At 29.2% G+C, this 21,962-nt stretch overlaps 2 protein-coding genes across 4 annotated transcripts in view; both read left to right on the top strand.

Annotated features, from left to right (window-relative positions):
- LOC115887537 (glucose dehydrogenase [FAD, quinone]-like) overlaps nucleotides 1-16,277 on the top strand; it is an 84,169-nt gene extending 67,892 nt beyond the window's left edge. For 2 of the 3 annotated variants that reach the window (XM_030906998.1, XM_030906997.1), the window contains one exon: nucleotides 13,566-16,277. In XM_030906998.1, coding sequence (XP_030762858.1) covers nucleotides 13,566-16,266 — 2,701 coding nt within the window. In that variant the 3' untranslated portion in view covers nucleotides 16,267-16,277. Of the gene's footprint in view, nucleotides 1-4,155; nucleotides 4,389-13,565 lie in introns of those variants that run through there. The other variant, XM_030906999.1, reaches the window with a different exon arrangement.
- Nucleotides 16,278-16,556: 279 nt separating this feature from the next.
- On the top strand, nucleotides 16,557-19,055 carry LOC115887514 (leucine-rich repeat-containing G-protein coupled receptor 6-like). Its single transcript, XM_030906979.1, has 3 exons — nucleotides 16,557-16,740; nucleotides 17,428-17,781; nucleotides 17,823-19,055. Exons 1-3 carry the CDS (start codon nucleotides 16,557-16,559, stop codon nucleotides 18,305-18,307), a joined length of 1,023 nt encoding a protein of 340 aa, XP_030762839.1. The 3' UTR covers nucleotides 18,308-19,055.
- The last annotated feature ends 2,907 nt before the right edge of the window (nucleotides 19,056-21,962 follow it).

Here is a 21,962-nt window from a genome sequence, read left to right as displayed (position 1 = left end):
TAATATCTAACAAAAGAAAAAAAAAATAATAAAAAAGTTAATAATTAACAACTAAAAACAATGTTTTTTTTTTCTACCTTGTAATAATATCGTACTATTGGTGTATTAATATCTAGATATAGTCTATCCAGCGAAGAAATACGAGTTAGTGACGATTATTGCGTCACATTTTCATTCAAAAGTAATTAATTGTTCTTGATGCATAGTATATCGTCTATCGAAATCATATTTTCTTGTTAGACAAACAATATCTTATATACAGGATGTCTCAGATTTTAATCGGGAAAATTTAATAAACGATAGAACTTGCAAAAATAAAACAAAAAGTTCATATCAACTTGTAAGATTTAAAGCTTCCTTTTCGAGATACAGGGTACCATTAGAATACCAATTATAATATTAATTGCCAATTAGAATTTATTTTTTTTGCCAAGAAGTAAGCAAGATAGACAAAAAAGTCAGGAGACAAAAAAATAATATTTTTAATTATTAAATCCAAAAATAATATTAAACTTCTAAAAAAGCAGTGGCGTGCCTAGTTTTTCCTTTAAAATAATTTAACAGTGATGCCCCACCGCCGCCCCTGGCCATTAAACTTAAATCTAATTACATCAAATTAAGTCCCATAGTAAGTATTGTAAACGGGTCAAGTTATATCAAAATCGATTACATAGTTTTTCAAATATCTTATTTTATTTTTCTTTTTTAAGTAATTTTAACACCCTGTATCTCGAAAAGCAAGCTTTAAATCTTACAAGTTGATATGAACTTTTTGTTTTATTTTTGCAAGTTCTATCGTGTATTAAATTTTCCCGATTAAAATCTGAGACACCCTGTATATTTCAAGGTAAAACTGACCCATCTGTCAAAATCTTCCGGATGACCTCTGACATATACGCCGCCATTAATAGTAGTACCGCCTCCAAGTCCTCTACCTTGAGGAAAAATGCATTGTTCTTCCTTTATAGCTAAATAAAAAATCAATATAAATATATTGGGTCTGTTATTTGGCGAACAATAATTAAATTAATCAAAAAAGGGAAATATGTAGTAACAATCAAAGTTAAAAAGAATTTAGATAAGTGATTAGTGTTCATGTTTGTAAAGAACCATTGCAAAATTTGTTTTAGTTATTTCTGTTTTTAGAAAATAAAAATATTAAGAATTAGAAAGAAAATTATTTATTAAAATTAGAATATTATTAATTAGCTTAGAATTTAATAACAATAATAACAATACATATATTTATCTAAAATAATCTCTATCTTTACCTAAGCAAGCATGTTTCTGTGATGTTACATTATATCCCCAGCTTCGAGTTGAATAATAAGTATAGGCACTTAGGCCAAGTATTTTTGTGAAGTCATCAGCTGATCCTCCTGCTTCCAAAAGTAAAACGTTCCATTCTAAAATTTCCGAAAGCCTATTGGCTATGACACCTCCTGCAGCTCCACTTCCAATAATTATAAAATCAAACGTTCCGAAATCTAGGAATCAAGAAAAAAAATAAAATTCAATATAAAGAAATATACAGGGTTATTCACCACATACGACCGGAGTATTGTAGCTAAACGATTAGATTTTTACAAATTGTAAGTTTTGGGTTCGTTGAAGGACTATTAGAGCTACAATTTAAAAATATTTTTACAAGATACAGAGTATCCCAAATAAATAAAAAATATCAAAGTTGTATTTTTTTAAATGGAACACCCTGTATATTATTGCATTTTTAGTTTCTACGATTAAAATAAAGGTAAATTTGATTAAGGTTTATTACACTTAAACCTTACCTTTTTTTGAAATATTTTCAATTTTGTGAAATTGCAGTATAAATTTTAAGGCTTCATTTCTCCGAGGCTTTAATACTAAATATTTACTGAAGCTTATTTATTGATCAGTTATTGTGTTGCAATAATAAAAATTTTACTACCTTATACAGAGGGTGTAAAAAATTATTTTAAATAATTACTAGCTTTAAACGGCAATAACTTGTTTAATTTAAATGGAACACCCTGTATATTTTATGAGAATCAGATGCACAATTTAAATGTGTATCAAATTGTATTATACCACTTTTTACCTATCCCTTCAAGTTTTCGTAGAAAATGCATTCTCTTATAATTTAGACCTCATTGATCAATGTACCCATGGAATATTGACATTTTAGATTGTTTTTAAAACAACAAATGTACAAAATGTATAGACTAGTAATATTATCGTTTTTGGTAAAACGATAATATTACTAGCTCATTTTTATTCAAAAAGAAAACTATTCAAATCTTTATAAAAGAGTATACCATTAATTAAATATACCACCAGTATTTCCGCCCAAATACTAATTAATTACATACTTAATTGTGTTCGTTAATAAATTATTCCAAATAAATGTGGATTTGAATCAGAAATCGATATAATAATAAGTTATGAAAATGAACGTCTTTGTTGTTATAAATAAGCATTTGTCAAAAAATAAAATATCATTTTTAAGGTGTTAGTTTTTTTACCACACTGTCTAAAACATATACATAATTCAGTTTTTAGTATTTGGAGCAATTATTATTAATCAATGTAAGCAGTCCCTTAATGTAGTTTGAATACTGGAATCATATTAATTGGTCCTTTTTACAAATACTTAAAAAATTTTTTTATTTTTTAATGACATAAACGAACTATATCGACAATATTAGTATTGTACCCTATAAAAATTTGTTACATCTTTAAAAATAATATAAAATGTAAATATTCCATGGGTATATTGATAATTGAGGTCTAAATTATAAGAAAATGCATTTTCTACGAAAACCTGAAGACATAGGTAAAAAATGATATAATATAATTTGATAGACAATTAAATTGTACATCTGATTCTTATAAAATATACAGGGTGTTCCATTTGAATTACAGAAGTTATTGCCGTTTAAAACTAGTTATTATTTAAAATAAATTTTTAGACACTCTGTATAAGGTAGTATAATTTTTATTATTACAACACAAAATTTAGTAATTAGAAATACTTCAGTACAATATTTGGTTTTAAAAACTTAAATACGTCTAGAGAAATAAATCATTATAATTATTACTGTATTTTGGCAAAAACATAAATATTTCAAAAACGGTAAGATTAAAATACGGTAAACCTTAATCAAATTTACCTTTATTTTAATCGTAGAAACTAAAAATGTAATAATATACAGGGTGTTCCATTTCAAAAAATACAACTTTGATATTTTTTATTTATTTGGGACACTCTGTATCTTGTAAAAATATTTTTAAATTGTATCTCTAATAGTCCTTCAACGAACCCAAAACATACAATTTGCAAAAATCTAATAGTTTAGCTACAATAGTCCGCGTCGTATGTGGTGAACAACCCTGTATAATACTTTTGTATAATGCTCAATGCTTTAGAATTTATTTTTGGAGAATTTTCTCCGAGAACGAATGAGAATGAATGATAATAAACAAGCAAAAATGAGCAAATGTCGAGAATTTAAAAAAAAATCATTTTTTGTTGTTATTGAAGTGTTACATTTTCTTATAACTATTATTACCCTTTTCCTAACATTGGATTAAATAAGTTTTGTGCTCCTTTAACATTTTAAAACAGCAAAAAATATGGCGTTAATTAAAATCTTAGATCTTATAAACTTATAAGAAGTTATAAAGCATAATAATAAGATAATAATATAATAAGATTATTTTCATTTATCTGTGGTTATAAAGTTTTGATCTAAGATTAAAATTTTATCAATAACAATCTATCAAAGAATGAAAACGAAATTACATTGCCATAGAAACGCGTTTTGATTTTTAGAACCAAAAATTCAACCATATTTTTATGTTTTTTTTATTTTCTCTTAAACGGTATGGAAATTTGGAAAAGTATAAACGGGATTAACGCAAAAGTAAGCAAAAATTGGATTAAGCAAAAATTTTATGAAGAATGCATTTTTCTCAAAATTTCAAGAATAAAAAAGTTTTTCCTCTTGTAAATACAATCCAGAGACATACTTATATCAAAAGGTAAAATTTTGTTGTAAATCGATAAAAGTAAAAAATATATTTGTAATTATTTATTATTTGCTTTACCTTTGGCTGTAGACCTAGACAGATTCAATACATCAGAATTATCTTTAGATATTGTATAATTTTCAGCTGCACTGATGTTACCTTCTACCATATCGACAAAGTCTTCGAAATTGTCATACTTTAATCCAAAAGTGAGAGCCGCAATGATTAAAATTAATACGGTTGATGTATAAAAGACGCGCATTTTATGATACACTGTCAGAAGAAAACTGCCTTCTATATTTTACACCAATTCAATCAGTTCGATGATAATATATTGTTAAAGATGTAATGCTAAGATGTACCTTATATACCCAGGCAAATATACTATAGATAACAATGTATAGATATCATTCATCAAAATAAGATTAAATTTATTATAAGACAAAATTATTTTTTATTTTAATATAATTCGTAGGATAAAGAAAATGTAGCAGAACATTGCAAATGACAGTAGCTTTTTGAACAGCTTGCATTATGCATATGACATATCCAAATAAAAATTTGATTCTATTCTTTAGAGATCGGGATGGAATTTCGATCGAATGGAATCGAGTTAAAACTCGATTTAATTTTGGTTCCATCGACATTTCCTCTTGAATTGGTTTCAAGCAAACCGATTATGTCTGAATGAGAGTAAAACAGAAAGAGTTATTTATTCTCTTAAAACAAAATATAAAATAGATTTGTGCACTGTCAGGTTTCTGGGAATGAAATTTGACTCAAAACTGAATTTTGAAAGCAGTGGCGCATCTAGAGATTGACTCTGGGAGGGGTAATCACAGTATTTAAGTACCTACTAGCTAGTACTAGTACTAGTACTATATACTAAAGAGTATATATTCTTTAAACTGTGCTACTAGGTTTAGGTTAAATTTGGGCTAAAAGATATTGTTGCTGGGAAAAAATAAACTTTAATTTGTCTGGATTTTCTATTTTGATATTTATTATATTATTAATTCATCATTAATATTATCAATTTGTTTTGTGACAATTTTATTTTACACCACATTTTACACCTCATTCACTCTGTGCAGTGGAATACTTGTTTGGGATCACTCAGCTTAGGGTCAATCCAGACCAATTAAGTTATCAAGTAGATACAAAAAAACGCCTACAAGGGAGTGGGAATACTGACACTTGATAAACTGATTTATTTTTAAAAAAATTTGAGAGTCACCGGATTTTCTCTGTATTTGCATCCCTTTTAGGCAACTCTGATAATATCAGAGAATCATGGTAATATCAGAGATTAGAAAAATATACCATAGAAAAATTTGCGATGAACAGGCAGTTCTAATTTTTTTCTAAAAAATATACAGAAAAAAAAAACACTATTTTCAACATATTTTTTTGCAAAAAAACTCATTGTTGTTGGGGCATGTTCCTGGGATCGAAATATACCACCCCTAAAAATATAAATTCAAATTCAAATTCAAATTTCTTTATTAGACCCCATTACGTTTTACAGAATACTATTAGTATTAATAAATGCGTATCTAAAGGGATCGCACCCCGATTAAAAAACCGATACAATGGCACAAAGTGCCAGAGTGGTGCGACCCCAAATACAAAATAGAAATAAATTAAATTATAAAAATAAACAGAATTAAAAAAATTAAAATTATTTAAAAAAAGTGAAAATATAATTTTATCAGGGATGAGCGGAGATAAGCAGAGAGGCATAATGAAACACTGTAAAAACCGGAACAGCAACCAGTGACGGGCATATCAGAAGAACAAGATCTCACAAATCAGTCGAACAAATTATAATATTTACGAATTTAGTAAATGATTTTTAATTTGTTTTTTATAATCTGTAAAGGATTGAAATTTAAAGTTATTAGAAATATTATTCCACAAATGTGGCGCTATGAAACTGAAAGATTTTTGGAAGTTAGCTGTTCGGTGTTGAGGAATTTTAAAATAATGCACTTGTTTAGTCGAATGATCATGGTCAACGTAGTGAAACAATGAGAACAAATAGGGAGGCTGCTCTGTAGAAAGTGTGTAAAAAGTGTGTACTCTGTGTAAAAAGAATGTTAAAAGAAAACCGTAGACACGAGTTTTGAACTATTTGGATTTTTCTAGAGAATCTAGCGTTTATGGATGTACCATAAACAACATCGCCATAATCAAATAAAGATAAAATAAGTGTGTCACATAATTGATACTTAGTCTTTGATGGTATATATTTCTTAAGAAACGAAAAATTCTTCAACCGTATATAAGCAGCCTTTAATTTAGTAGTTATATGTGCCTGAAAAGAAAGCTTCGTATCAAAATAGACTCCAAGATTTTTAGTCTCTGTAACAATGGGTATCGCAACATTATCTATATGGATATTCATGTTACCAGCCGTATTTGTAATTTTGTTTATATCACTACCAAATACTATAACACAAGATTTACCGGCATTTAATTTCAAATTATGATCCAGACCATATTTATTAATTTTATTAAGATCGTCGTTAAAATTTCACTGAAATTGTGCCAAATTATTAGTATATATTCTGCAATAAACTGTAATTCCTTATCCATATCAGCTACATATAACGAAAATAAAAGTGGCCCCAGAATAGATCCCTGAGAAACCCCAGAAATCATAGGAATATAACTAGATTTTTGTTTTAAACTTCCCCGTTTCATGACAACACAATTTGATCTATCTTTCAAAAGGTTTTTTATCAATTCTAAAGAGCCGTCTGAAAATCCAAACTACTGTAATTTTGAGTAATGAATGGTCTAGAGTATCAAATGCTTTACTAAAGTCTAGTTAGCTAAGACACGTCATATTTTTATTTTCTTGATTTGTTCTAATATCATTAACCAGCTTCAGTAAACAAGTGGTAGTGCTGTAGTTCTTACGAAAACCAGACTGGCATTCAGGTATTAGTTTATTTGAATCTACAAATGAAAAAATTTGATTATGTAGATGTTTTTCTATAATTTTAGAAATTGCTGGCAAAATACTCACGGGTCTTAGATCGTTGTTATTTAAAGGTTTGGAAATTTTACAGAGAGGTGTTATAATAGCTTTTTTCCATATTTCGGGATAGACATTGTCTAAAATAGAAGTATTAATTATATTTATTACCGCTTTACCACAGTAAGGCATGCACAGCTTTAGTGCTTTAATTGATAAATCACCTTCACAGACAGCATTAGACCGAATAGAATTTAATATTTGATGTAACGATACCTCATCTATTAGTTTGAAATTTAGAACATTATTCCCTATTTCTTCATGCTTATTTTGTCTATAAAAATCTATTTTTTTTATTTGATGTACTATTAATGCAATACTGACAGTTCGAAAAAAAAAATATTAAGCTTATCTACATCCGCTAAGTTTTCAGGAACTTCCGGACTTGATTTAAATGTTAACTTAAGTCGTTTAGCATCCTTCCAGAAGTCTTTACCAGTTTTTTCCGATAAACCCTTAAAATAACTAATTTTTTCTCTAACTATAGCATGTTTTGTAAAATTCCTGAGTTGACGATAATATTGTAATTTGGCTTCAGATCGTTGTTTTAAATATTTTTGATGTGCTTTGTCTCTAAGTTTGATTAATAATTTAATGTTATCCGTTATCCAGGGTAAATATGGTTTATCTGCGATTTTCTTCTTTTGCAGCGGTGCATGTTTATTGAGGAGATAAAAATGTAATTATATAGAGTTTTTATTTTAATATTAATATCCGCTATATAAAAAATATTTTCCCAAGGTAACATGATTGCATCTTTTTTAAAATTTTCCTGGTTATTATGATTATAATGCTATGGGATATTTGTAGAGTAAATATAACATATATCAAACAATGATTAGAAACTGACTCAGATGCAGGGACGGAAGTACTGAAATCATAATTAAAATTATTATTTGTGATCATTACATCAATTAGGCTGCAGGCACCATCCGAAACACGAGTTGGTTCGTTGATAACTTGTACAAGATTAAAAGACTCTAAAATTTTAGATATTTTCAATGTCACAGGAGACTGTTTTAAAAAGTTAATATTAAAATCACCCATAAATAGCACATTATCATAAAATGGCACAGTATAACTCAACAAGTTTTCCAGAAAGTTAATAAAATCTTCAATATTTGACGAAGGAGGCCTATATACATTGAAAAGTAAAATTTTTCTTTGCTTTATAGTTAACTGGACGGCTATAAATTCACACGAATTAGTAGCAATGCCCAAATGAGCAATTTCGTATGATAAATGTTCGTATGGTAAATGCAAATCAAGTGAATGCATATATGTATATTCTTACAATATTCGAATAAATACTGAAATAAAACGAGTTGCTCCTGGATATTATAATTTCAGACCAAATATTTACAACCTATGTCTGTATACGTTACCAGTACTGTTACAAAAATGATCCTTTGAAATCGTCTGTGATTATGTGATGAATTATATGATAAATCATACTTAAATAATGAATCTATACGTACTATTTTTAAAAAATCACGTGTTATTTAGTCGAGAAATTACAAAGACTTTATTTTATCTATTTAACTGTTTTAGTTTTATAGCAGTATGTTATACATATGTGTTCGTATGGGAGTATACAGTATGTCCCCGAATTGTCTTTACAAAAGGAAAAACTTGTTTATTAATGACATTTTGAGAAAAATGTATATTTTGAGAAAAATTTTTGCTTGTTCTAAAATGGTTAATCCTGTTTATACTTTTCCAAATTTCCATACCGTTTAAGAGAAAATTAAGAAAAACTTAAAAATATTGTTGAATTTTTTCGGTTGGTCTTTTTGAATTTTCGGTTAAATTTTTTGAATTTCATTCTAAAAATCAAAAAGCGTTTCTGTGGTAAATTTGGCTCAATACTACGGAAAATGTGATAATAATTATTGAAAAATCTGATACTTTAACAACAGCAAAGAATATGACGTTAATCAAAATTTATTAATAACCATCCATAACCATCTATCAAAGAATGAAGTGGATCGATATTACCATAGAAACGCCTTTTGATTTTTAGGACTTAACAATATTTTCGTGTTTTTTTAACTTTCTCTAAAACGGAAAACGGTATGAAAATTTGGAAAAGTATAAACGGGATTAACCATTTTAAAGCAAGAAAAAAATTATGGAGGAGAATGCATTTTTCTCAAAATGTCAAGAATAAAAAAGTTTTCCTTTTGTAAAGACAATCCGGGGACATACTGTATAATAAAGCCCTATAATAAACTTACTGCTCGGTAATTTAAAAGAATAAATAGTTAATATAATCAATTAGAAATAATATGTTTATTATAAAAATGTAATAATAATAAATGAATTTTTAATAATTATCAAATCCGTGATTCAAAATTAATGTTTTTAACATAGACATGGCACTCTAAATTCAAATTTAAAATACGATTTTTGATTTTATAATTCAGCGAGAATGTCAAAAATTGACATATATGATATGTAATTCTATTCAGAATGTCATTTTCTATCCAATAAAGCCAAAAAATACCGAGGGTGCCATTTAAAAATCAAAAGTTGTAGTCATTTCCGGTGAAACAGGAAGTGACAAAAAACAATTGAATAGGCCAATCAATCCTAATTTAGGTCATATACTACCTCACCAAGTCTCGTTTTTTTATTTGAAAAAATAAAATAGTTATGAGAGTGATCCGCTTTTGAGACGCACCCGGTATTGTTTACAGTTTACAAGGAACACAAACTCATACAATATACAATACCTATTCTGGTAACTGCTAACTACTTATCAATATAATTATTATCGCAGCCTACAGAAGTGTATTACTTCCGTTATAATCAGTATTTTGCAGACTGTAAAACTGGTTATCAATAATACAAAAATGAATGCTTGTGCTGAGCTTTTAAGCTCCGCGCGCACTGCATCAGATCGGGCCGGCGAGAAACGGCGAAGGCGATGACTCGACTATCGTAGATAGGTAGAGGTAGGAATCTGGCCTCTACAGGCCGAAATGTTTTAGTGGACGCCGGCGCCGTCTATATGTACGATGGTCGCAGTCGCTTTTGCTGGTTGGTCCGATCCGATGCAGTGCGCGCGGAGCCTTAGACTAACTAAACAGTGATTATTTTTTTAAATGTATCTTTAATAGACGCATGTATAAAGAAATAATCAGTAAAAACTAAGTATTAGTTGCCTACCCAACAATATTCGTATTATGTTAGGTAAGTATAATTTGCATTTTAAAACATCAAATTCTTAATAATTCCTTAAATTCCTATGTAAGATTGTTCATAAAACACTTTAACGAGAGACATGTTTCAATGTAATATTATTAAAGATGTGTAGGAGTACCTATACGTCCTTTTTGCAATAGTTTTTACTTTCTTCCAGTTAATGAAGGTAAACCCTAATTTGCTGATTTTAAGTTAAACAACCTATATTATATTTTATGATTTTTGGATTATATATAAACTTCTTAACATATTTTTGCTAAAATAATATATACAGGGTCTGGCAATAGTGCGTCGGGCATCTGTAAATCCTAAAATAAAGAAGTTGAAAATTTTGTTTAAGTGCAAACCTAAAGTAGGTATGTACGGGCATGTATTTCAGGAAGATATTTTTTGAATGGAACACCCTGTATACTATTGCATTTTTGGCTTCCTTTCAGATCATTTTACATGATCCTAAGATATGAGTAAATATATTTCGGTAGTTTCAGAGCTATTAGTAAATAAATAAAAAATATATACAGGGTGATTTTTAACCTATACGCATAAACTTGGGAAATTATTGCTTGGGAGATTTGGTATGATAGTATATGACATAAATTAGGACTGATTGACGGATTCAGTTGTTTTTGGTCACTTCCTGTTTCACCGGAAATGACTACAACTTTTGATTTTTTATATCGGTATTTTTTTACTTTACTCGATAGAATATGACACTCTGAATAGAATGACAAATTATATGTCAACTTTTGACATTTTCGCATGTGGTTTATTTGACATTGTAACATGCGGTTCATAACGACAATTTGACTCGAAATAGCAAGTGTGTAGTACCAAATTATTCGTAAAAACATGCTTCTTCCAAATATGCTAATGAGCCACCCTTGTTCCATTTGAAAAAATTGAGATATGATTAAAAATACGATTTGGGCATCTTTTAACCGGCCAGGACAAGACACGAAAAACATTATACGTCAAATCTATTTTTCCAAGGCTCCTTGATTAAAAGTTAGTGTTTTTAACACAGCCATGGCACTCTATGTAGATTGAAATTTAAAATACGATTTGTTTTTAAGCGAAAAAGTCAAAAGTGGATATATGATATGTCATTCTATTCAGAGTGTTATTTTCTATCGAATAAAGTAAAAATATACAGAGGGTGCCATTTAAAAATCAAAAGTTGTAGTAATTTCCGGTGAAACAGGAAGTGACCAAAAACAATTAAATACGTCAATCAATCCTAATTTATGTCATATATATTAATATACCAAATCTCGTTTTTTTATCTCAAAAAATAAAATAGTTATAGGGGTGAGCCACTTTAGTGACGCACCCGGTATATGTATATGTTATCTGTGGTAGAACTTTAAACAGCCTATATGATTTACCATTACCATATTTATAGCAAAGTAAGTACAGACCATCTAAAGTAAATAGTAAATACCTAATATATTTTTGATTTCAGAACCGTTCTTGTATTTTTAATAATATCTTTAAGAAAGACCGAAAAAAATATATTTTTTATTTATTTATTAATATATCCGATATTATCGAAATATATATAATCATATCATATATAGCATCACACAAAATGATCTGAAGGAAGTCAAAAAACGCAATCATATACAGGGTATTCCATTTAAAAAATTATCCCGGTTCACTCACACTTTTTGAGCCACCCTATAGAAGTTAAAATATTTTCCTGAAATACATCCTAGTACATACTTTAAGTTTGCACTTATACAAAATTTATAAGTTGTTTATTATAAGAGCTACAGATGCCCGACGCACTTTTGCCGGACCTTGTATACCTTTTATCTGTTTTCAAAATATTTTAAAATTTTCGACATTTTTTATAAATTTATTTTAGCTGTCTTTTTGAGAAGGCCTTAAAGGCATTGATGTATTTTTCATAATTTTATTCTTACTGTCTTTTTGAAAAGGTTTTATTTTACTTAATTTTTTATGATCAATGTTGAAGTTTTATAAGGAGTGGAATAATTTATTACATAGGATTTGCCATTTAGAAATTTTGAGATTTTTTTTTAATTTTAAGAAGTCGAAATTCATGAATATATTGTGAACACCCTGTAGCATATCTTTAACTATATATATTTTTTGTAATTTCATTTTATAATATCTTTACATATATACTTATCTTCATCTCTATCAAATTTTCCTATCGAATTTCAATATTCCAAACCAAACCAAAACTGACAATAATTTATTTTCCATGCTGAAATATAACACTTTGTTAAATAAATTGAAATATAGGGTGTTATATACATTAAAAAACATGTTATGTGCGTTACACATCTTTGAGCCCCAAAGATGTGTCAAACCTGTATAACAAAAATAATTTTATATAAATATAATATACCAGGTGCGTCTCAAAGTAGCTCACCCCTATAACTTCTTTTATATTTTCAGATAAAAAACGAGAGTTGGTATGTTAGTGTATGACATAAATTAGGATTGAATGACGTATTCAATCGTTTTCTATCATTTCCTGTTTCACCGGAAATGGCTACAATTTTTGATTTTTAAACGATACCCTTGGTATTTTTTACATTATTCGATATAAAATGACACTCTCTAATATGACATATTCACATATGGTTTATTTGAAATTGTAACATGCGGTTCATAACGACAATTTGACTCGAAATACCAAGTGTGTAGTACCAAATTATTCGTAAAAAAATGCCTATTCCAAATATGCTAATGAGTCACCCTTGTTCCATTTGAAAAAATTGAGATATGATTAAAAATACGATTTGGGCATCTTTTAACCGGTCAGGACAAGACACGAAAAATATTAGGCTTTCCTAGGCTCCTTGATAAAAAATTAGTGTTTTTAACACAGCTACGACACTCTAAGCAAAAATGTCAATAATTGACATATGATATGTAATTCTATCCACAGTATCATTTTCTATCGAATAAAGTAAAAATATACGGAGTGTGCCATTTAAAAATCAAAAGTTCTTGTCATTTCCGGTGAAACAAGAAAAGACCAAAAGCAAATGAATACGTCAATCAATCCTAATTTATGTCATGTACTAATATACCAAATCTCGTTTTTTTCTCTGAAAAAATAAAAAAGTTATGGGGGTGAGCCACTTTTGAGACGCACCCGGTGTATTAACATTTTCTATAACTTTTCTATTTAAAATGTTTCCATAATTCTCAAAACAAATGAAATAATGAACTTTGCTCTATCGTTAATTCACCCTGTACTATTTATAACCACTACAACGTTAACTTTTAAGTCGAAATTTAAAATATATTTTTTAATTTATTTCAGAATAATGAAGACTCTATATAGTTTCCTGTCTCTATTATGGCTATGTCCGCTAATAAGAATGAATTGTATTACGGAACCAGGTTGGAATGATAAGTCACAGAGCATAAAATGCAAAAATACTTCGTTACAATATTACACTTATGATATACAACAATTGACACATTTTATTTTTTATTACTCATTTGGTACGAGGTTATCTATTGAAGTCGTTTATTCGAATTTTTCGAATATCAACTATTTACCAAATTATTTTAAAGATATTAGCAATACTAGGGTAGTAAGGTTAAGAATAAGGTATTGTGGAGTACGTACTGTTAGTTACAATGCCCTAAATGAATTTATTGTGTTAGAAGAGCTCGATTTAAGTTTCAACCAACTGGAAACTTTAGCAATTGATTATAGCGGATTATCTCATTTGAGGGTATTGAACATATCCCATAATCAGTTTTTTACGATCGATATAGGGTCTTTTAATAGAATTATATATCTCGATTTAGGTTACAACAAGATTGAAGAAGTTAATAAAACATCATATCTTGGTTCTAGGAGCACATTAAATTTACAATATAATTCCATCAAAAATGTCAGTTGTAATGATGGACCGAATGGTCAGTTAACTGAGCTCAATCTATCCGGAAATATCATAAATTCGACTCTATTCGGCAATATCCTTAAATGTTTTCCTACACGAAAACTAAGCTTAACCAATTCCTCCTTAAAATTAGATCATGACTTTGAACTTCCATATACAGAAACTATCGATTTATCTAACAACTCAATATCATATTTTTCATTTAAGTTTGAACGTTCTCTAGAATCCCTGAATTTGAGTTATAACAGTTTAAGTACATTTAAATCTTCACACACACGCATCACAATTAAAAAACTGGATCTTTCTCACAACCGCATTAAAAATGTGGAAGATTTGGATAAGACTGGTAAATACCATGATTTAAATCTTTCATACAATAACATAACTGAAGTAAAACCAAACATATTTTCTAGATTTAAAGATATGGATCTCCTAAACTTGTCTTTTAATAAACTTTTAATAAAACTATCGAATTATAGTTTTGTAAATGAAATGCAACAAACAGTACCTCTTAAAATTCTGAATTTAAAAAATTGTTCTTTAATGCTTATAGAAGTGCATAGTTTTGTGGGGTTAAAATATTTATCAGAACTTAATCTAGAGAACAATATGTTAGAATCGATTATACCAGGCACATTTGATTCCTTAGAAAAAGTTAAGAAAATTAATTTAAAAGGTAATATAATATCTATTTTAAAAAATAGAACCTTCCATAATCTACGTTATCTGGAAAATATAGATATTAGCAATAATAGGATCAAATTAATCCAATCGGAATTCGTATACAATTTGGAAAATCTGCTTAAAATTGAGATTACCAAAAACAAGATTGAGTCCATGGTAATTGAAGATCGTGCTCTTTGTAATGTTCCAAGACTCGAAGAACTCATTTTAATTGAGAGCAAGATAAGTAACATTAGTTGGAATTTAATTGCTGAGTCTCTAAATAAGAATAATTACGAAGAAAGAAGTAAAACCATCGATATCAGTAAAAATCCTATAACTACTATAACATATGACGGACTTTTAAAGTATCCAAATTACAAAGCCACATATTTAAAAATGTCCATTGCTAGTAATCTAAATGAAAGTAGTTTTCAAAGTATGTCATATCTAAATGAAGTATTAATAACCGATTCACATATACCTACTATAAGAAACGCATCTTTCTTAGGCTTATTTGATCTATTAACACTCGAAATAAAAAACTCGACCATCGAAAACATTGAAACCAACGCCCTTATTGGACTATTCAATCTGAACAATTTCCAGGCCAAAGACATTTTTAGGAAAATTAAAGTTATACCTGGTTTTATCTTTAAAGATATGTTCTCTTTAACAGATTTGGACTTATCAGATATCGGTTTAGTCGAAGTCATGTCTAGAGCTTTTTACGGATTGAAGACGTTAATGAAGCTTCATTTAAATCTTAATAATCTAAAACACATAAATAACGATACTTTCGTTGATATGCAAAGTTTAGAGTTGTTGGATTTAAGCGACAATAACTTGATAAAACTTGATGATAAAAATTTCGAAGGTTTAATAAATTTGAAAGAGTTACGACTCAACACCAACTCAATAAACACTATTTCCATTAAAGCTTTTGAGGGTTTGAATAGTTTGGAAATTTTACGAATCGAAGACAATGAAATTCAAAATATCGCACTGGGAGTGTTTCAGAATTTCCCGCAACTGAAAACCTTAAATTTGAACGGGAATCTTTTGGTAGAGTTTCAAGTTGGCGCCTTTTCAAATTTGCCTCTGTTAGAGAATTTATACATGGAAAATAACAATGTTTCTGCTATTCTTACGGAATCGTTGTTGCCGTTAAGATCTCTGGTTACCTTAGACTTGGAATGGAATCATATAAAAAAAATCGATTATGACATATTAGTATCGAATTTTAATAAACTGAAAACAGTAGGAATTGCAAAGAACAAATTTCCATGCGATTACTTAAAAGGAATGATAGCCAAGTTTAATAAATTTCAAATAAATTATGCCACAAAAAATCCAGATTATCACAGTGACAACATCGATGGAATAGATTGCATAGACGTGTGTAAATATTTGCTTTGTCTAAAAGATTCACATGGTATCAATTAATAATTCTCTTTGTGACTTATAAAATTATGTTTATTAATGTATAGTCTGTCCAACGAGGGGATCCCTGACAGTGACAGTTGTGTCTGTCATTTTCATTTTAATTCGCAAGGAAATTGTCCTTTTTTTGGAAGTCGTCTGTCAAAATCATCTCCGAGTCGTTTGACAGACTTATTATAGTTAGTTATAGTTAGTTATATGGTATGTAATAGTTTATATATTATTATATTTTTTATAACTTGTCCTTTAATAAACTTTTAATAAAACTATCAAATCATAGTTTTGTAAATGAAATGGAACAAACAGTACCTCTTAAAACTCTGAATTTAAAAAATTGTTCATTAATATTCATAGAAGTGCATAGTTTTGTGGGTTTAACATGTTTATCAGAACTGAATCTGGAAAACAATATGTTAGAATCGATTATACCAGGCACATTTGATCCCTTAGTGAACGTTACGAAAATTAATTTAAAAGGTGGGTAATATAATATCCATTTTAAAAAATAGAACCTTCCATAATCTACGTTATCTGGAAAATATAGATGCAGTCTATAGTAATATAGATGCAGTCACTAGCAATAATAGAATTAAATTAATCCAATCGGAATTCGTATACAATTTGGAAAATCTGCTTAAAATTGAGATTAACAAAAACAAGATTGAGTCCGTGGTAATTGTAGATCGTACCCTTTGTAATGTTCCAAGACTCGAAGAACTCTTTTTAATTGAGAGCAAAATAAGTAACATTAGTTGGAATATAATTGCTGAGTCTGTAAATATGAATAATTACGAAGAAAGAAGTAAAACCATCGATATTAGTAAAAATCCTATAACTACTAACTACTATAACATATGACGGACTTTTAAAGTATCCAAATTACAAAGCCACATATTTAAAAATGTCCATTGTTAGTAATCTAAATGAAAGTAGTTTTCAAAGTATGTCATATCTAAAAAAAAATATTAATACCCGATTCACATATATCCATTATAAGAAACGCTTCTTTCTTAGGCTTATTTGATCTATTTACACTCTAAATAAAAAACTCGACCATCGAAAACATTGAAACTAACGCCCTTATTGGACTATTCAATCTGAACAATTTCCAGGCCAAAGACATTTTTAGGAAAATTAAAGTTATACCTGGTTTTATCTTTAAAGATTTGTTCTCTTTAACCAATTTGGACTTATCAGATATCGGTTTAGTCGAAGTCATGCCTAGAGCTCTTTACGGATTGAAGACGTCAAAGGAGCTTCATTTAAATCTTAATAATCTAAAACACATAAATAACGATACTTTCGTTGATATGCAAAGTTTAGAGTTGTTGGATTTAAACGACAATAACTTGATAAAACTTGATGATAAAAATTTCGAAGGTTTAATAAATTTGAAAGAGTTACGACTCAACAGCAACTCAATAAACAGTATTTCCATTAAAGCTTTTGAGGGTTTGAATAGTTTGGAAATTTTACGAATCGAAGACGATGAAATTCAAAATATCGCACTGGGAGTCTAAATGAAAGTAGTTTTCAAAGTACGTCATATCTAAAAAAAATATTAATAACCGATTCACATATACCTATTATAAGAAACGCTTCTTTCTTAGGCTTATTTAATCTATTAACACTCGAAATAAAAAACTCGACCATCGAAAACATTGAAATCAACGCCCTTATTGGACTATTCAATCTGAACAATTTCCAGGCCAAAGATATTTTTAGGAAAATTAAAGTTATACCTGGTTTTATCTTTAAAGATTTGTTCTCTTTAACCAATTTGGACTTATCAGATATCGGTTTAGTCGAAGTCATGCCTAGAGCTTTTTACGGATTGAAGACGTCAAAGGAGCTTCATTTAAATCTTAATAATCTAAAACACATAAATAACGATACTTTCGTTGATATGCAAAGTTTAGAGTTGTTGGATTTAAGCGACAATAACTTGATAAAACTTGATGATAAAAATTTCGAAGGTTTAATAAATTTGAAAGAGTTACGACTCAACAGCAACTCAATAAACAGTATTTCCATTAAAGATTAAAGCTTTTGAGGGTTTGAATAGTTTGGAAATTTTACGAATCGAAGACAATGAAATTCAAAATATCGCATTGGGAGTGTTTCAGAATTTCCCGTAACTGAAAACCTTAAATTTGAACGGGAATCTTTTGGTAGAGTTTCAAGTTGGCGCCTTTTCAAATTTGCCTCTTTTAGAGAATTTGTACACGGAAAATAACAATGTTTCTGCTATTCTTACGGAATCGTTGCTGCCGTTAAGATCTCTGGTTACCTTAGACTTGGAATGAAATCATATAAAAAAAATCGATTATGACATATTAGTATCGAATTTTAATAAACTGAAAACAGTAGGAATTGCAAAGAACAAATTTCCATGCGATTACTTAAAAGGAATGATAGCCAAGTTTAATAAATTTCAAATAAATTTTGCCACAAAAAATCCAGATTATCACAGTGACAACATTGATGGAACAGATTGCATAGACGTGTGTAAATATTTGCTTTGTCTAAAAGATTCACATGGTATCAATTAATAATTCTCTTTGTGACTTATAAAATTATGTTCATTAATGTATATAGTCTGTCCAACGAGGGGATCCCTGACAGTGACAGTTGTGTCTGTCATTTTCATTTTAATTCGCAAGTAAATTGTCCTTTTTTTAAAGTCGTCTGTCGAAAGCATCCCTGAGTCGTTTGACAGACTTATTTTAGTTAGTTATATGGTATGTAATAGTAGACTGTAGAATGTTTAGGAGGGGACTTAATCACCGCGACCTTACATATCTATTGTGTATGTTGTGAAATAGTTTATATATTATTATATTTTTTATAACTTAGAAAAGCTTTTCTTTTAATATTATATTACTTTTTCCCAAACCCACATAACTCTTGTCTCCATTTTACACTAGAGCTGTAAGGCTTATTGTGCTTACTGGTGTTACATTACGGCCATTTCATCAATGATTACGTGGGATGGCACACTGAAGCCAAAGGTTAAGAATTATTACTCTTTGCTGGATCAACAGACAATAAGCGATATTATCACCTACTAACAACATACTGAAGATTAAATGATGTTGTCTTGTACACTGAAGCAACGCAATACTGCCGATCCCAAGACAATATTGCACTTCAGTGTGAGAGATAATATCTGATCTGGTATGTTTGGGTAATTGTATATTTGATCAAGTAATGGGCGATAATATCACGTGTTGTTGGTTGCGTATTGCCTGTTGCTCCTGCGTGAGATCTCGCTTAGAGTATTTTAAACTTTAACCAGAATGATGTTGTGTTTCCATTTATATTTTTTTAAGATTTTACTTTTTAGTTTTTTTTAATAATAAAAATTACTATACTTTTATCACATTTTTACTCATAGACAGCTAGTCAACTCTTTGACCTGCTTACTTAATACTTAATATAACTAAAATAACAATTAAAATGACTTAAATCTAACACGCCTCTCTATTTACTCCGTTTTGTACCGGGAATGACATAAACGACATACGTACGATTGTTAATAAATTTTAATTAAGGTTTATGAAATTAATTAACGCAATTTTGTTGATTAGACAGGTTGGTCCGAATTGTATTCCGGAAACTTCAGCAGCATATTCTGCAAATAAAAATAACTAAAAAAGTTCGTAAAAATGTATGTCCTAAAATGCTTAGTTTGATTTGGTTTGTAAGTTTTAGTTTCCTCAGATTCTACAGAGTGTAGAAATTTCATTTTTATTTTGATTTTTTCCAATTAATTTCTAAACTAACGTCAATATTTGGATGAAAATTGGTGTCTAGGAGTTTTTTGACATGAGAAATTTGATTTTGATGTCAATATGACTCCTACTGGTAGGGGGCGCCACCTATATGTGTTTTAACTGTTTTGAAGCGTAATAACTTTTTGTCCGTGCCTGTATAAAACTACCGAGGGAAACGTTTGTACGACGTTTTTTACGTAAAAAATGTCTGTTGGTAAAAATCGCTACGAACAACCGTTCTCAAGATATTTAGAATGAAAATAATCAATACATGTCATTATTGACGAAAAATAAACACCGTTGAGTAGACAGTTTCACTGAAATAATAAATTTGAGAAATTTCTATTTTTTTAAATTAATCATAAATTTTTCTGCAAAAAATGATGATAAAACAGTTTCTGTTGAACTTTTGGCACAAAAACTTTCAAATTTATGATCTGTCTAATAACTATTTATATTTTATTGTCAATGACAGGTACTGCTAATTTCAATTCTAAATATCTCGAAAACCAATACTCGTAGCTCGTAGCAATTTTTACCAAGAGACATTTTTTACGTAAAAAACGTTGTATATGTATACTTTTTACTCGGTGGTTTTATACAGGTACGGACGAAAAGTTATTACCTACCCTTAAAACCAGTTAAAAAATATGTTAGAGGCGCCCTCTACTAGTAGAAGTCATATTAACATCAAAATCCAAATTTCTCATGTCAAAAAACTCCCAGACACCAATTTTCATCCAAATATTGACGTTACTGCAGAAATTATTTGGAAAAAATCGAAATAAAAATTAAACTTCTACACCCCGTATCTCCGAAACTAAGCAATTTTGAACATACATTATTTATACGAACCTTTTTACTTATTTTTATCTGTAGAATATGCTGCCGAAGTTTCCGGAATACAGTTCGGAACACCCTGTATACTATTTGAAAAAAAGATTTTGCTTTATACTCCAAAAATTAAAGAAGATATATTATATACATTAATTTTGTTTGTATTATTGTAGCGTTGTTAGCAGTTAAAAACCATAAATAAATATGTATTATATAATCAGTGTTTAATCGAAAATAAATGTAGGTATAGTTTTTCCTCGAGTTTTTCATATTAGTTCGTGATTAGAAATTGGCACCGTACCGTGTTCACTAATATTAGAATAATACAGTGTGTGTTCTTTTCATTGGGGGCATCTTCTTATAATGCAAAGAAGACGAATTTTAAATTGCTGTGTTGTAGTAAAATTCAGAAACAATTCGAACAATTGTAGTTTTACCTGTGGTTTTAGTTTCTTGAGATTTCCAGCCCGGATGTGCCCAGGTACGTTGCTAGGTTTAACATAAAATTATAATAATGTTATATTATTTAGTTGCAAAAGTGAAAACAAAACATATTTATGGAGCCGATCGGCCGACTATTTGATTGCATGTGAGCGCGGTACAATAGGAATGTATTGATTACAAATATGCAACTAAATAGTCGGCCGATTAAAAATTGCCTGTCAGCGTATAGCCTAAGCTTACGCAATGCAATCAAATATTGGGCCGATCGGCTCCATAAAAATGTATTATTTTTACTTTTGCAACTAAATAGTCGGCCGACTAAAAATTACATATGTCAGTGCCTACCCTAATTATCCTAAAAAAAACTCACAAGAGAAAAACAGAAAAATACATGTTTCTTTTAGAAATATGTAATTATTTCTTTTATTCAAATATGCGACAATTGTTTTGAAGTAGCATATAAATACTACACATAATACCGTGCTGGCAACTGTTACTTTTGGGTCGGCATTTACATGTGTGGAAGTAAATCGCATAGGGATCTTATTAAGAGAAATGCGACCAACCGACGCGACGCGCGACGGTGTGCTGTTGCGGCGTTGCCGATACGCCTTTCCCTATCAAGTAAAGTAAAGTCACGAT

This window comes from Sitophilus oryzae, unplaced genomic scaffold (genome assembly GCF_002938485.1).
Source record: "Sitophilus oryzae breed Bouriz unplaced genomic scaffold, Soryzae_2.0 scaffold_576_pilon_pilon, whole genome shotgun sequence".
Taxonomy (NCBI): Eukaryota; Metazoa; Arthropoda; class Insecta; order Coleoptera; family Curculionidae; genus Sitophilus; species Sitophilus oryzae.
Note: the sequence above shows the minus strand (reverse complement) of the source record. Positions and strands in the feature narration are given on the sequence as shown.